Genomic DNA, 17356 nt, shown 5'->3' with positions numbered 1-17356 from the left:
TGGGACCAGGTGGAGCTGTACATTTTGGAGGGCAATGTTGCAAACATATACTTCAGCTCGTTTCCTAACAAACACAGCAGCCAGGAGACCCTTTTGAAATTAGGCACCAATTACATGGTCAAGTGTTCCATACATGCTAATGCCACATAACAGCTTATTTTGAAGGACTATCAGAATAGCAATGCTTTTTTGGATCTGTGCAATAATTAATTTTTATACTTTATATTTGAATTAAAAAGTAGGTCAGTGAGCATGGTTTCACGGACCGTTAATGTGGGTTAAATCAGATATTGTTGTGAACAAAACTATTATCACAGAAAATGCTTGTGGAACTCCTTAGTGCGCACTCATGCTCAGAAGCTGGAATTACAACTGTTCCTATTATGGGCATTAGTGCTGCATTGGAATGCTGTTTGGCAAGAAACTGGAGGTAAAGGAAACTTGAACTGAATAATCTACAGCCCACGAGAGGACAAAAAAACAAGAAGCTATACACACACAGCCCTGTGCACTGTTTCTTACATTTCCTGTCTTTTGTACTTTATTCTCAATACTGTACTGGCTAGCATGGTTCATGATATCAGCAAAGAAAACATTTATGTGCACTTTGGCATCATGTTCCCTGGGGTCTTGAGCCTTGCACTGGGTAGAAAAAAATTATATATTAGGCACTGCTACACTGCTCCCATCAGGATATCTTATAGTACACACAGCATGATGACCCCCCTTCCATTCAAATGCTTGTTTCCACTGCAGTTCTGAAGGTTTAAAATACATTCTAGAAGACTGTCTTCTGTTCTAGAATGTGATGGGGTATTTGGCATGGTGCATCATTTCTGATCTCTCCAGAGATCACATACGCTATATTTTTAACACAGTGTCAGTACTCCTGACAAAGTCAACCTCGACATAAAGCATCCAGTCGCGTGTACACCAGTAGCAGAATTACCCCGCTCCCTGCAAGTCAGTGGACAGCTGCCTCGCTGCTCCAAGGTCGGCACTTCTGACCCGTACACAACGTACGGTAAGTCGTATCACATGTTAGCGATGCCTGTTTAGGAAGCGCAACATGCCAGGCTAGTGTCGCTCGGCAATGCTGCACCATACATTTAAGGCAATGATGACATCACAGATGCTTGCTCCTCAGAACACCATCGTGCGATCTTTTCCTGTCGCTTGTGCTGGAAGAACTTTTCTGCGAATCACCGCCGCCACGATCGGGCTGCTCAGAATCTTCAGGCGACGCGCTGTTGGAGTCCGTTTCCAGGCTGTCATCCTCTTTGGAGAATTTGGAGAATCGCGCTGGTGCCTTTCCTGGGGCGCGGTCCCGCTTTCGGCTCGACAGCGTGCTGAGCAGCGTGTTCTTGAGGAAGTTCTTGTTGGTCGGGTGAATGCGCGGCTTCTGCCAGCCGTAGGCACCGTGGTCTTTCGCCCTCTCGGCACGCAGCCTGGTTTCCCGGAGTATTTCCTCGCGGGCCAGTCGTTCGAGCTCTTCATCGCTGAGTGGCATGGATGAGTGAAGGATCTGGCAGAGGAGAATCTGCGTGGATCTTCCAAGAAACGGTCGTTCTTGTTGCAGTGGGCGCCTTGAGCGTGGTTTGCTAACTATGATTGAGCAGAAAGAGCAAAGTTCTTCTTCTGCTCTGTTTACCAGTTAACCACAAGCCATACCCAAATGAAACTGTATGGAAAGGTCCGTGGAAAAGTCAGACGGAAGCGGCCATATTTGCAGTTTAGGCGGTGTAGGCAGTTGAAGGTTTCGAAATTAACCATTCTACTTCGTTCTCATGGCTGAACCAGAACATAAGGACATATCTTAAATATTATTTATTTAGCAAAATTAGGTCACTGTACCAATGCAATAAGTTAGGCATAATTGTTTTCGCTTTAAGCGCGCACAAGGTGCTGCCTCAGGTGGCGGATAAAGGCGCATGCTGGAAGCACCATGCCATAGAGCTAATCAACTTTTGTATCAGTAATGCCAGTGTACAATTGTTTTATTGCGAGAAGATCGAGGGACCCGTTCAGCAAAAAGCTGGCTTCTGCCACAAAATTCCCGTTAGTCAACAGCGTCAACAGCTACGTGACGTCACAGCATATCGCTAGCGCGGAAAATTCAAAGGCCCAAGAATTATCACAAGCAACAGCGATCTGCCACCAATGATTTCCTCTGCAGCCAAGACTACGCAGGAAAAAACGAGGCGGGCTTTCGTGCTCGTTCCAAGGGGAGTGACCTACCTCAGCACTAACGAACCTGGAAAGTCATTCCAACGTATACCCGCCTTCAAACCACGACACCAAAAACCGAACCCACCACCACTTTATGGCATGGGGCCCTCTTCCCCTTTTCTGCGTAGCTTTTAAGTGCTGGAACACAGAAAGCGGTCTAGAAGCATAAAATTTATCTGCACTCAACCCCACTCCCCTCAATGTTCGTTTTAAACAATTTATATCCTTGTTTTTGAAGGAGAGCAATATTATGCTCGTAAATAAAATACTCAATCCGGGGCTCGAAGCGCTGCTCCTTGGGTTGCAAGAACTGTGCTACTAACTGCGCAACGTTCGTTCATTGCGATAGTTTAGCGTCTTTATATGCGACATCTCATACCGCGTTGCTAGCACTTTTTTTTTTTTTTTTTTTTGTACGATGCATGGTGTTCACATTCAACGCATCAATTGAGACGCTGCCAACAACCGTTCCACGCCACGGTAAGCCATGTGCGGCAGAGAAACCGCATCAACGTATATTGAAGCGAAAAGCTTCACCATCTTGTAAAGTTAAGATCGTAAGTCGAAAGAAGCCGAAACCGCTATTGCGCATGCGTCGAGCAACAGGAGCCTCGCTGCGCGTGTTGCGCAGTAGCTAGATACCACGCGCGTGGCTTCATTCTATCTTCTGATGGACATCAAATAGCTTCGTGTAACCGTGCATACAAGCTTTCGTGCTCATGTTGGGAACAGCACGAACAAGGACGGAGCGAGAACACAACACAGGCGCTCCGTCATGTGTTAGCGCTGTTCCCAACATGATCGTAAACAAGCCCAACTCTCCAATCTTGAAAGCTTTCGTGACACACTAATTTTAACCGGAGCTAAACCACAGCAATATTTCCAAGGCGCCACACTCGGGCTCGAATAATAAAAAAAAAAAAAAGGCCGAGGTGCACCACGTAGAGTGCTCCGGATAATTTAGACCATTTTGGGTTCAACATGCACCGAGGCTCACTGCGCTTCGAAACGCGGCCGGGATCGAGCACGGGTGCGCACATGACAAAGGTGCCCTGAACATCGAACCAACTCGGCGGGTATAATTTTAATGGAAAAAAAAAAAAAAGTACAGCTGGTCAGGGAACTTCAAAACCAAGTTTAAAACCTTTACGTGGCCCCTATGATGCTAAATTTTAAACTTTTTTGTTCACAACTGAAGGTGACAGCTTGCTGCATACTCCCAGCCACCCACTCCAATGCAGAGGGAATTTGGGTGGCCTTACCATCGGTCTTGAATCGAGAGTATTTTTTATTGCAGGCATCTTCAAGGTAACGAAGACGAAAGCTACGTGGGAATATCGACCAGTATTTGTTCTAGGTTCTTTTACACCCTGCGGCAGAGGCAAACTGCACTCCCGAGCCACCCCTTTGCAGGCGGCGTGATGTACTATTTGACGGAAACTTCCGCATTATTACCATAAAACCAGGTTTGAGAGTATGTATGGCTTCGACGCTCATACAGCTGAAAACACGAGCAGACCACATAGGGGTGCACTAATTGAAACGATGCAGCACATTTGAAAGGGGAAAAAAAAACTGTGCATTTTATTTGACCTTTTAGTATTTACAGCAGTCCGGGGAACATCCCATGCGTGCCAACTGAAAACCTGCAGAATTCAATCATCACAACAGAGAGATCAAAGTGTCCATACCCTCAGGCCAACAGTAAAACGACACCTGCAACCCTATTATTAATGGTGACACTGTGGAATTTAGTTGTCAACACATGCTCTGCAGCCAGCATTTCCACCTAAGTATCTCATCATATAATGCCTTAGCATCTGGGAAAAAAGAAAAAAGAAAAAAAAAAAAAAGGAGGGGGGGGGGGGGGGGGGGAGGCTCTTAAATGGTTAAGCATAAAAAAAAAAAAAAGCTTGGACTGATAAAAGAACTGAACTTTATTGTAAAAAAAAAAAAAAAAAAAAAACCTTCAGGCACATGACTTGTACCTTTACATTTAACAGCGAATATGTAATATAAAAAATGATCACACAGTGGACCTTCATTCTGGACAAGCACTTCCGAGGGCATACCTCTGCACAACGGATATCGCAAAAAAAGTAGGAGCTCCTAGTACTAGGGAAAACTGAAGCCCTAATGTTGGAATACTAGCAACACAATCGGCATGAACTTACTGCAGAAAAAGCATAAAACAAATATTGACACGCCATCATTTCCAACACATCCCACTCCTCTGATGAAAAAATGATCCAGCGATGTGTACATAAGAACTAGAAACATCGGAAAAATTAAAAGACAATCTCCAAGACCAGAAAATTACTATTTGCAAATATTAGTTGGCCTAGGCACTCCTGGAAGTAGATGCAGATACCTAAAATACGGGTTGAAAAAGGCAAGTAATCAAGGAGACTACTCGATACAAAAAAGAAAAAGAAAGACACCCATTTCTTCCCAAAAATGTTAAAAAAATTACGTTAAAAAGGAAACAATGGCTCTGCACAGGCTTTGAGGAGACAGCAGTCACAGTAGTTGGGCCCTGTGCAGGATTGTTTACCAGTGATGTGATTGGCCGAAGTCACTTGGAGAAGCATTGGCACAGGAGGAGGCCACGCGGGCGCCTCATGCCAATACATTTGCTGGTGCAACTCGTACAACTCGACAAATGACGCATTGCACGCAGTGTTCTGACATTCCAGTAAACGATGTTTGAAAATAAAATCGATGAGTAGGAAAAAAAAATCGGTCTTTGGAGAGTTTTAGTGAATTGAGACTAGCCTGGCCAGCATGATGCCTCTTGCTATAGATACAATAAGAACTGTAAAAGGTGCTGTAATGTAGCGCCGCACAAGGCAGATGTAGGATTACACACTATGCCGAAGAACTTTTCAGCAAGGAAATATGAACATTTGGTCCAGGCTTGGCACAGATTTCTTGCGTCTTTTCACAACGTAGCGGGACTTGGGCAGGCTTTGCCTTTTGGCGCAGCTTAGCGCAATCAGCCTAGTAATCACATCACTGGTTTACACAATAGAAATTTCTCCGAGAAATGAAGCTCCTAGCCTAAGCTTCAATAAAAAATATATATATATATATAGGGGAAGGGAAAAGGAAACAAGATACAATGTACAGACGCTAAGCTGCCTGCTCAGCACTTCAAAATGCAGCAAAATAGAACAAAGCTGTACACCTTAGGTTCATATTATAGTTTGCAAGTTTGACCGTGACCCTTCTAAGATATAAAGATGCCAGGGGCAACAATTTATGCTTTTTCTCTTTAACGAAAGAAAAACAAAAAACCAATCAACTGCATGAAATTGCTTTCTTTTCTGATGGGCAAGAGGACAAGTGGAATGGTCAGAAAGAGGCCATCCTGTCTACCTGCTGACAACACATCCAACGTGGAAAAGCAAAATGAAAGATGTTATGACACCCTCAGGGCCCGTATTCAGAGTTTGGATCGTTATCGAAAGTCTCGCTATCTCAAGTGACCTCAAGTAATCTGATTGGTCAAAACATAGGAACCGGGTGTTGCCACTGCGAAACCGGAAGAGGTGACATCATGTTCCAGTGTTTCGACCAATCAGATGACCCGAGGTCATGTGAGATTGCGACACTTCAATAACGACACGAACTCAGAATATGGACCCAGCTGAGGAGAATGGAAAAAGAAATGGACGTAGAAAAAAAAGAAGAGCTCAATGAACATTTAGGCGTTGGTAAAATTTTGAGCACTTCATACTAAAAAAATATGCACTGTGACATTACCACTTACTGCAATTCACACTCTCTCTCAAACAGACACACGCACACACACAAATGAACACTAAGATTATGTACAATATGCAAACAAATAAGAAAAAAAAAGAAAAACCAATGTTACACAGGCCTCCCTTCAAGACAACAACAGGCAAAAGTAATGCAAGACAAAGCTTGTGGGTCACGACCACCGTGCCATCACAACAGAACTCTTCTGTCCAGTAGAGTGCTTTGATTTTCCAGGGAAATGACATTTTAATTTGGTCTCTGGGCACTGCGCGCCACCCTCAACGCAAGGCTGTTGGTGCTTACTTTCCTGAATTACTGAATGACGACATCCAAGCATATGCCATGAAACAATGAGACCCGGAGAATTCTTTCCCCCTCATTCATAAGAATGCCTGCAGGCATGTCTTTATCAATACAACAATTAGATAAATACAAGCCCTACAGCCCAGAGTCTGAGGTGTCGAGCGTCCAAATTACACAGTGGTTACACACATGTGACACAGCCAACATGGCTGCCACCTCAACGCTGTTGAGTTTTTTTTCTCTCTCAATGCTTCAACCTGGAGAAACAGTCAGCTAAGTGCACTCCAAAAGCCGACAATGAGACGGGAAAAAAAAGAAGAAGAAGAAAAAAAAAAAAAACAACAACAGAAGTGTAGGGTTTAATGAACATGCTTACTTGTATGAGCAATATGAAGTAAGAAAGGGAAGGAAAGTTAGCAGTTTCTGTGTCCGAAAAGACTGGATGATCACATGAGGGTGGGGAGAGGTACAGGCAGCGGGAAAAGTGAAAGTTCACACTGTATGACGTCGGCAATAGAGGCGCTGGTTTTAAAAACGCAGGTTCACAATTTTTCTTCCTTTTTTGTTTTTACCTGCTGTGACGCTCTGTGGTTGTTGCTAAGCGATGCAGAGGCAGCCGTCAATGGTCACTCCCGACAGGGCTGGATTGGATTCGGCTGTGGGTTCCAACCATCAGCCATGTGCTGCATATTAGGGGCTCGAGAATGGCAGTTCTCTCAACATTTGTGCCCCCAATCATGCAACTCGAAAATGCAGGCACTTGGCCCTCATCGCTGTTGCAATGACCTACTTTGGAATTCCCTGCAGAATCAAACAACCTAGCAAAGAGCTCCTTCAATTAAAACTGCGCACAACCAAATAATACCCTGAACCCTGACGCTGCACACTTGACACAACTGGCCAATGTCGTTAAGAAGCAAAAGTAGAAACTGTCTTTCGAGAATGCCTGTCACACAGGCAGAGAACAACACGGCAGAGCTGCCTCGCCTGACAACACATCTTTTCTGCGGGCTCACTGCAACTACAAACAAAACCAAGCGACACCGACCTTGCCCGCCCAAAGAGAGAACAGAAAGTGGTCTCGTGCTTGTGTCCAGCTTCAGCGTCACTCACACGCAGTGCGGCTGCCGTCACGAGTCTCGTCGGTGGAGACAGTGGCGTCGATGGTGACGACTTCTTGCAACGAGAGCAGGAACGGTGAGGGGGGTGCAGGGAGTGAAAGCAATCTCTCACTCAATGACTGCTTGGCTTGCAAAAGGATTAGCAAGGGTTGCGGGTGTGGTAGGAAGGACAGCAACCGAGGGGCGACACAACCACGAAAAATGTGCAGGGAAGACATGGAGGACAGTGGGAAGGGTGCAAGGGTTGGGACAAGGTGAAAAACAAACTGATGAGGTAAGAAAGACAGACAGTGGCAGGCCCCACAGTAAGACATGCCAAAAATGTGCTGCAGAAAGCGAGCCAAAAGAAGAGCCTAGCAACTGAGGAAGGGGGAGGGAGGTGGATAAGCAAAGCCAAGCAGTGGCGGTGACGGAAAACTTCCCAGTTCCTCTCCTGCTGCTCAAATTTTGCTCTGCGTTGTTGCGTCAGTGAGCATTTTTTTTCCCCTCTCTGTTTCCTCTTTTGTTACCTGCGGCAGTGGGGGAGGGCAAAAAGGCATTCACACCACCGAGGTCTCTAGCACTGTGGCACGCAGTGGTGATCTTGAGGTGCTGTCGATGCCCTGCACGAGAGGTAAGGACAGGCCTTCAAAGCAAACACACGCAAAACAGCAAAGCAAACGCTTGTACAGCAGTCCACATGGGCAGCGGCAGCATGCATTCGCTGTGGAGAACAGCAGTAGTGTTCCCTCTTTCTACAGAAGTTCCATGAATATTCGACCACTGCAAGCGGTCAGCTCGCCTGACACAGGTCAGGAAAGATGTCTGAAAACATACAGCTATGCCTGCACGCACTATACAGCTAACACAACATGCAACTGTGCTAGAACAGGCAAAACAAACATCTTTTGCTGCTGTTATGAATGCTGCGCTTACATTTAAAGCAGTCTGTACAAGGAGGCCAGCCCAGAAAAAGGTCCACCATCTCTGGAGCTTGACATTACGCTCCAGAATTGTTCAGTAGGTTTTGAATTTGTGCAGCAACTGAACCCGATGACCCCCAAACATATTATGAATACAGTTCAAGCCTGGGCCCTTTTCATTTGCAAAAGCCAAGAAGGGGACTGGCAATGACAGTCAAGGGCACACTTACATCTGAGAGGCACGCCTTCTCTTCGACAGCAGTCGACGTCACAGCGGAGGACGGTCCCAGAGCTTCGTGCTGCAAGGCAATAGGAGACTGCACAAGAAATAGAAAAAAAAAAAAAAAAAAAAAAAGGCGGAGAAGCTAGTTGGCACCATCTCCGCAGCACACACACACACACAGCTCCTGTAATGGAACGGAATGACCCATACAAAACCCGGTTAAGCCACACATTAGTTACCACTCCTGCTTCTCAGAGCTTGACAAAAATCATGACCTTCGCTACCCTCCACCACAAAACCAATAAACCTGCTCTTCAAAACGTCTGTGTTGCATAACTGCAAAGTGACACGTAAGGTTCCTCCTGGGGTAGAGCCCAGCAGCTAGTGGAATCGCCACTTCCACATTACTACCTTCCGCCGCAGCAACAAAAGTTCAGCTATAACATGCAGGCATAGCCCTCAAGTTACCCAGCCTTTCATACTCAAAAAAGTTCGTTATTAGCATACTATTAGCACATTAGATAAGAACACAGCTATTAGCTCTGCCGTGTGACAAGTATACTCTCATAGAATATGCTGCATGTGACTATCCTTGCAGCAGCAATAGCAACACAGCCCCACGAGCATGCCAGGACACTAAGCTAACTCAGCTCTCCGGTTTCCCAAACAAAGATATTAAATATCCTCAGAGACTGCAAGGCCAACCACAAAACAGTGCTTTGAGACAAGAGTAGACAAGTAGAGAGAAAGAAATAAAAACTGCACCCTTTGTCAGGAATTGCAAGAAAACAATTGGAAAAAGCACTTGTGTTGGAAGAAAACTTACGCCTTGAATGCAGGTCACCTAACGGGGCGGCCAGCGTCAATCCAACACTGCTGCACCACCAAATGACAACATCAATCCGTTTTATGCCCATCAAAATGACTAGCAGCCATTCAGGCTTAGCACGAGAGAGGGCAACACCCACTCTTAATTAACATAACAAATCGGCAGCTCTAAACGGCAGAATGTGGCAGCTGCTCCATACACAGCCAAGCAGACCCAAGGCGCAATCTTAAGACCCCCAAAAGAATTTCACAGAGCAGAGTCTGAAGGCAAAATTAAATACCGACACATCGCAAAAATCGGTGCTTACAGTGCCTATTTTGAACCATTCAAATAGAACAGCAGGAGCACTAAATTACCCATTCTGAGCAATGTGGGCGCTTTTGGACAAGTAACGCTAGTCAGTAAGTTGCAAAAGGATTGTACGCGTAGCGGCCTGTCTTTTTCAAAACAGCCAGGAGGTAAACACTGGTATCGCACTGCATACTTGCCCAAAGTACCTTTTTTTTCCCTGAACACGTGCCACATATTCTATATTTGAAATGTTCCAATTTTCTCTCAAAAGGTAATTTATATTTTGGGAAAATTCTCTCACAAACCCAGCTAATTCTGCAAGCTTTTTTCCTTAGCGATCACATTCTGGCATTTTCTTTCTGTCAATGAAGAAAATTTTATTAGCTATACTGTGATGCTTGGTGATAAAGGAAAAAGGCTTAAATTTGAGAGAAAAAATTATTGCAGACACCTCCCCAAAGTTTCATGTTTTCCTGCTGTAAGCAAAGAGTCAAATATGTAGTAGGACCAGGGACACCTCCTGCAGCTTACCCACTTTGACTATACGCTGTTACGTTCCTAGCCGCTTGTGGCTATGAACACCCAAACTCTCGGAATTGTGTTGCGAGCACGCCAATCGACCCTCCGCACTCTGGTGTGCCAGCGAGTGCACGGTGGTCTCATTAGGATGGAAAGCGTCCTGCTCGGACTTGACATAATTATGAAGGTTGCGAAGGGCTACCGTCACCTTCCCCTGCCCCCTGCATTGGAACTAGACAAGGCCAAGACTAGGTCACCCAAAGACCATCGCTTCCTTGAACCGAGACTGGGTCCCGTGACCACGATGCGCGGAGCGTGGCCAGCAGCTGTGAAGAAGACTTTCTTCGGCAGCGGACGGAACGGCCGCTCGAGAGTCCGCTACCTCCTAAGGGCCTGGGGCCCTCTTCTGTCCTTTTGGGTCGCAAAATCCCATTTTAAACACCTTCACGAAGTTCGCAGCCTGTGCCTCGCAACAATGTTCTATCCCTGAAAATTTGCCAGCCTTACTGATCTCCCCAATTCTCTGCCACCCTCGGCCACATTTTCCACCGAAACCAGCATCAGCTGCCACGGCTTGAAAGACCGCCAGTGCTCCACATTGCCCATTATAAATAGGAACGCGCACACATCGCTACTTTGAGCTCAAACATCCCATGTATACAATTCCTCTTCATTACTTGCCACCTTTTGCCCCGCTGGAGTGACGCAGTGGTTAGGGTGCTCGAATATCATGCCTAAGGACGCGGGATTGAATCCCGGCCTTGGCGGCCGCTTTTCGATGGAGGCGAAAAGCTAGGCTCCCGTGTGCTGTGCAATGTCAGAACCCCAGGTGGTCGAAATTTCTGGAGCCCTCCACTACGGTGTCTCTCATAGCCTGAGTCGCTTTGGGCCATTAAACAAACAAACGAAAAAATCATTACTTGCCACCACACTCTCTAGTTTTCATGTTCCAGACTCCAGATGAGTGCTAGTAAGATATACCGACTACATGCAGTTGTCAAATATATCGAATTACAGTCTCCATTCGCACAGACGAAACGTCCCCTAGGAAATATAGTGGTTGCGCTTACCAAACCCTTCTTTTCGTGGAATATACACAGAACAGTGTGCCATGCCTCTGCATAACGCACTTCTAACAGCTCTTCCGTGATCACTTTTTGTATGCCGAGTCGTGGTCTGTGCGACGAGACGAACGAGGGCTGTGCCCGCTGTTCGACTTCAATAGTTTACACCCAGGTTCCATGTGACCCTACTGTCATGTAGTAAACCTAACCTAGCTGACCGCAAGACTGCGGCTGCCTGTAGTGCTTTGCTAGATTCACTGCCAAACAGCACCGCACAAATTAAAGATTCCCGAATTTTAATAGATCACTTTATTCAAAGCGTACCGGTAGCAAGGTTGAACCTGTTAAAACGGATAGCAGCCAGTTCCAAACTCCCATCAGCTGTAGCTCGAATGCCAGGCAGGCTAGGCATAGCGACAGCCAGGTGCAGCCAGTACACGCTGGCTAACAGCAGTCGTTACGCGAAGAAGGCTCATAACACAGGTGCTGTGTGCTTCCATCCTAAAGACAGAGGCACAAATGCCATTTTTTATGTGCATAATTATACACTTGAAGTACTTAGTGATCCCCTACAAGATTCACACGTCCTAACTGGCTGCGTACACTTCCCTTTAAAAGATATCATTAAGTTGCTGTGCACTAACACCAAATTTTGTTCTCACACCAACTGCTGAAAACTGTTGTTCCGTAAGGTAAAATTCAACACTGCTCCAGACGTCCAGAAGAAAAAACAAAAAAAGGAAGGGGAAAAAAAAAAAAACCCACACACGCACACACACAAAAACAACAATACATACACATGCTGCCCAGGTCTTCAAATAAAGAAAACTGCCGCCCACCTCCTCAAGTGTTTGATTGCCAAGACAAGTGACGTGCATCAAATAAATAAAAAACAGGACTGGACACCTAGCAGCGCACAAAAGAGAGCATGGTGGTACACCTGAACTCGTACATTAAAGCTGCGCAAACATGCATGCGCGCACAATAGACAAACTCTCCGTTAAACATCACAAGAAGGGCTTTTGAATGGGGTTCACTGCGATGAAAGATGCATGCTGCATTTAAACATTTCCCGAGCGTTTCTTTATTAAATATGGCTGCCCACTTGCGGGGGTCATCACTCCAGAAGCCTGGCAATTACTGCTGACCCAAAAATCTGCCATGTCAGCGCACAGCATCTTCACATCTCCAGCACTTGGAAGTAGACGCCAATAAGCACAACGTTCAGCACCACAACAGCATGTCGAGGCCCCTAGTCTGTTGCACAGAGCACTTAACCCGCCACCCACCCTTCTGAACGGTTCCCCGAGCATAAGGAGAGAGGGAAAGAGAACAGATTGGCCTCCTGCCGATGGGAGGGACTCTGCCTGGCCGCAACAGTACCTCGGGCCCACTTGCTGCCGACCCCTCACTCTGACTCTCGGCAGGCTCATGTTCGGGCTCCGCCACGTGGTGGTTGCGTTGCGACGATGACGACACAGTGTCGTCTCCTTCCTCCATGGCCTGCGCGGAAACGCGGGCAAGGCGCGAGAACACATCTTCAAGAGTAGCCTTTGGAGCAGCAAGTAGCAACAGCTTCGGTAGCGAGCTGTGCTCTCATAGTGCGCGACGATTATACTTCGCCTCACAAAATATCTGCAGCACTGCGAAAGGCAGAGGAGCTCTTGCAATTGTGCTCCTGAATGCCTGTGCCCCTGTGCGTTATAATAGAGATTTGTGCACCTACTGTCACCCCTGCCAGTTTGGGGGGCGAGAGGCGCATAGGAGCACAATTGACTATTATAGTGTGCGTGGTGCTGATTGGACCGGGGTGCCTCTGCCTTTTGCAATGCTGCAAACACCTTGTGAGGCGAAGTATAGGCAAACTTCCTAGATTCCACCTAGATGACACTGCCCTCTAAGCTCTGCCCAGGCTCACGCTCATTCATGCTCAGAGTAGAAGAAGTTTCGCGTGAAGACCAGTTAAGCTGAGAATTTTTTTTTTTCCTCTCTCTCCAGATTCTTAAGACATACTAGTGACTACTTCTTGATTGTGACAGTCAACAATTCAACTTCTTCAATCGCAGACAAGCTGGTTCGGATCGTAAAGGCAGTACAGTGGACAATTTTTATAGACAAGCCCGAAAGGCAAGACTACAGCTCCGATCTCTCACTGCACCGTTCAGGCTAGTGCCATATCCTTAACCTTCAAGTGCAAACGAGCCCACATACCTCAGTGCTGTCTGGCTTTGAGCGCTTGATCATTTCCCCATCTGTTTCCGGGTCGTCACACTGCCGCTTTAGTCCTCCGGCACTAGTGTTCAGAGGGGATGATGAGTCGTCCATCTGGAAAACAAGAGAAGCGTTCTCAGCACCGAGCTCACAAGCTGTGGCTGACAAGGCAAGGTTGAAGAGGAGGAAAGAGTAAACCAAAAGAGCCTCATAGACACTAGACAAAGAAAAAACCGCACCAAACAGGGCCTACCCATAGCAGCATTTTTTTTAGCACTGGCAATAGGCAACCATTGTAAACAGCACAAGGCAAGTTTTTAAATGCTGAACCATGCCTCTCCCATGACGGTGACTGCTTCCTGGTCAAGCCTGCTGCTAGAAAGAAGTCAGCACGACCCTGCTTCCGTAGTCGTCACCCCCACAGCGTGGACGACCTCTAGACCAAGGGTTCCTAACAGTTCACACCCTCTGTCTTGAGCCAACTTCACTTGCAGCAGAAGGGATTGCACCAGAAATAAAACAACAATGACCAATAATTACTAGAAACACGACAGTAAAGTCCCTGAAACCATAAACCAATTTTTTTTGTGTAATATTCGACCAGTTGTTCAGCACTTGCCATCAACTAGCTATATTCACAGCACCTGTCTTTACGATAAGAGAGTACCGTAATGACTCCCTTATTACAAATTCACTGTGGCGCATTCCTCAAAGCACAGGACCCTTCCTTTTGTCTTGTTACGAGTGGACAAGTACATGCATTTTATAAATAGTACCCTTACTGCAGCGCTTGCACCTGAGCATTATAATATTTAAAAACAATCCAGGTAGAGCTTAAATTCAGTTCTCGTGGAGGTAGCAACCATGATGCAGATTAGAATAATGTAATCTGAGGAGACAGACGTTGCCAGGTTATGCCTGCCTTGAGGCTACTGCCAACAATGGCACAAAAGTGACACTAAACTAAAAGTGACACGATGACTGCCACCACACTAAGAAAAAATGGGCACAGGAGTATGGGCACAGTTTCTGCTCTCAGGCCAGTATGTGAACGCTTAGCACAAGAAGAATGGTTCCTTAAGGAGGAAACAGGCAGAACACATTTTCATTAAGTCAAGCATGGAACCTTGAGAAGCATGCATTTTTGTGCGGGGATTAAATTTTGTGCAAAGCAGTCCTCTTATATTCACGCAATAAATTATCCCGTACTTCTATCAAGAGCCCTGCCAATATAAATGCATGCTACCGATGTGGCTTGCTAGAACAATTGCTGTAAGGGTAAGACTAGTATCCCGCCTATCATAAAACTAGGGAGTAACAGGGATCAGATACTGCTATTTCGGAAAGAAATAAACAAAGAGAAGTTCTAGAAAGGAGCCTTCTGAAGGACAACTTTGGATTTCGCTGACCAAATATAATGACAGCTACAAAGTTGGGGTGGCTTTTCTTCAGCCCACACCATAGTCTGAACAGAATGTAAAAGAGCTATGGTAATTTTGGGAATACCATCCCATCACCAATAAATGCCTTGTCTGCTCCGCTTAAAAGCCACTCAAATTTGAGAGCTGGATCCAGTTAAAAAAAATAATCTACCGTTGATGACTACCTTCCTTGCTAGGACAGGACAACTCAAAAGGCATGGCAGCGGTATGCAGCACAATGGCCACAAGTCAACCGCCAGCACTGAGCCGCTTAGAGATTCATCTTCACAACAAGCGAGGGCGGCAACAGCCCGCTTAGCTAGCTAGGCCTTCCAGGAGCTGGGCTTGCAGACAATGGCACCCAAGCTGAAAATGGTGCCAACATCATTGAACAAACTACAGTAAAATCTTGTTACAAAAAGGCACTTTTCCAAGAGACACTCTGTTATAAGGCACATTTGAAAATGGTTTGGTTGGTTTTCCTATGTCTGCTAAGTTAACAACATTGCATACAAGAGACATGGTTACAAGAGACACTCGGTTACTAAGGACAACTTTTTCAGGTTCCTAAAGTAAGTTCTTCATTATATTTAGAAGAGACGTAACCCAGGTATGTGCAATGCAGCTAAAGTGTACCAACTCGTACATGCTGCACTTCAAATTCCCTTAACTAAATTCTGTTCCATATCAGCATCCTTTTTGTTGCAATATATCAGAAACTCAGTAGTGCTTCCCCATGATTGGAAAGTCAAAATGACCCTGTTGTTTCAGCCACTGGCATTGCATTACTGTCACCTACAAATAAAACCAAAATGCATGAATAACATCCTGCATTTTTATCTCCTCGCCGTTAAAATTTGATCATAAGATGAAAGCTCAGAATTCTGATGTCTTTCTCTGAAGCACCAAAGTTCTCGTGCTCAAAGCCACCAAACAAGGTTGATAGAACGCCTGTTGCTCTATATACAGCAAGACTGTACAATAATGATGTGAAGTTTGCTGTTCAGGTGATTTCAGGTGTCTGGAATGGCCTGAGAAGTGAAGCTGTTAAAAATTCTTTCAGACAAGCAGGCTTTAAATGTGGTGACATGATTTAAAAGGGCCCATATATAAATACTGTGGAAAGCTTCCTTGAAGATGAAGCTTGGGCGAGCATCCAAGAGACTGCTGAGGTACCAAAATCTCTTGAGGAATTCGTGTTTGAAGATGTGAATCTTGTGTGCTCCCGAAGAACTCACAGAATGTGCAATTTTCGCGCAAGTAAATGGTGCACGTGCCATAAAGAATGACGACGACATTTCAGAGGAAAAAGGGTCAACATCTTAGGGTGACGAGCATGTAAGAGTGCCTCAGAGGTATTGTGAGGAAGCAGAACGCTTGCAAAGCAAAGTGCTTTACCCCCAGAATTTGGGAAGGAATACACTTTGCACTCACAAAAAGACATACTAGTATAAAGGACTTCTTTAAGCTTTCTTGAACAATTTCCCCTTAATGCGTGTGAATGCGTTTATATGTTGATGCGCAATAAACTGATAAACATAGTGCTTTTGTTATTTTGGTTACAAGAGATCTTTTTCGGATCCCTTGAGTGACTTTTGTAACGAGGTTTTACTGTATTATGAGGAGCACACTACAATTTGTATCTGTGCAAACACTAACTGCAGGGGAAAGAAAAAAAATGCAGAGCTAAGGTTGGCAGCTCTGCACATTTATAAGCGAAAGATGTTGTAGTGTTGGTTCAGTCACTGCGCTGCAAATGTTCCCTTTGCCACCTGCCAACCATGGTAAACTCAAGACTAAGATACCCTTGCTTTGCACAAGGTCTAAACTAAGCCTCATCACACAAGTATTTACAATAAAGTCAACCCCGGATGTAGCTAGCCAAAAGCAGACAGCGAAATATCGCAGTATATCAGGCATGGCTATACATTACCTGATCTGTAACCAAGAGGAAGAATCCATCTACTATAATGGTGCCCTTGTAGCTACGCCTGCCAGCATATTGGCAAGCATAGTCTCCAGACGTCACTCAGTCTACCCGCTTGCATTGGGTGCTACTTTGAGACTACTGTGCAACTAATCTCGATTAAAATTAGGGTATATGGCAACATCTTTTGCAGTGAAGCACACCAGCCAAGGACCGCTTCGTTGCATGACAGTGGTGGAGAGAAATCCACAGGCTATGCTGGTCTACAGCACTAGCACTGCCAACAGCTGTCCATAAGACTATTGTCAAAATCTTCTTTTCCCAGGTTTTCCTGATTATTTCAGATTTCCTGACGAGTGAAGAGGCTCAAAAATGTAGCTGACAATGATAATGAGCAGACTAATAATTCACATCAAAAAGCTATTTATTAACCATATTCTGCAATTTACAATAGTGAAAAGGCTGTCATTAATGTTAATGGCAGTTAAGAAAGGCAAAAGTTTACTGAAAATTAAAAGCACACAGGTGTCAGCCTCGGAGCACGCGAGCCG

General features: G+C 45.5%; 1 protein-coding gene across 4 annotated transcripts in view; it reads right to left on the bottom strand.

Annotated features, from left to right (window-relative positions):
* Window positions 1–4125: 4125 nt before the first annotated feature.
* The window catches only part of hrg (poly(A) polymerase hiiragi), a 57029-nt gene continuing 43798 nt past the window's right edge, over window positions 4126–17356 (bottom strand). For 3 of the 4 annotated variants that reach the window (XM_084582422.1, XM_084582421.1, XM_084582424.1), the window contains exons 13-16: window positions 13458–13571; window positions 12630–12749; window positions 8551–8637; window positions 4126–8020 (exon numbers count right to left, since the gene is read on the bottom strand). In XM_084582422.1, coding sequence (XP_084438548.1) covers window positions 7958–8020; window positions 8551–8637; window positions 12630–12749; window positions 13458–13571 — 384 coding nt within the window. In that variant the 3' untranslated portion in view covers window positions 4126–7957. The remainder of the gene's footprint in view (window positions 8021–8550; window positions 8638–12629; window positions 12750–13457; window positions 13572–17356) is intronic. The other variant, XM_084582423.1, reaches the window with a different exon arrangement.

The sequence above is a fragment of the Amblyomma maculatum genome, chromosome 10 (assembly GCF_055883805.1).
Source record: "Amblyomma maculatum isolate TAMU_Amacu chromosome 10, ASM5588380v1, whole genome shotgun sequence".
NCBI classification, from domain to species: Eukaryota; Metazoa; Arthropoda; class Arachnida; order Ixodida; family Ixodidae; genus Amblyomma; species Amblyomma maculatum.
Note: the sequence above shows the minus strand (reverse complement) of the source record. Positions and strands in the feature narration are given on the sequence as shown.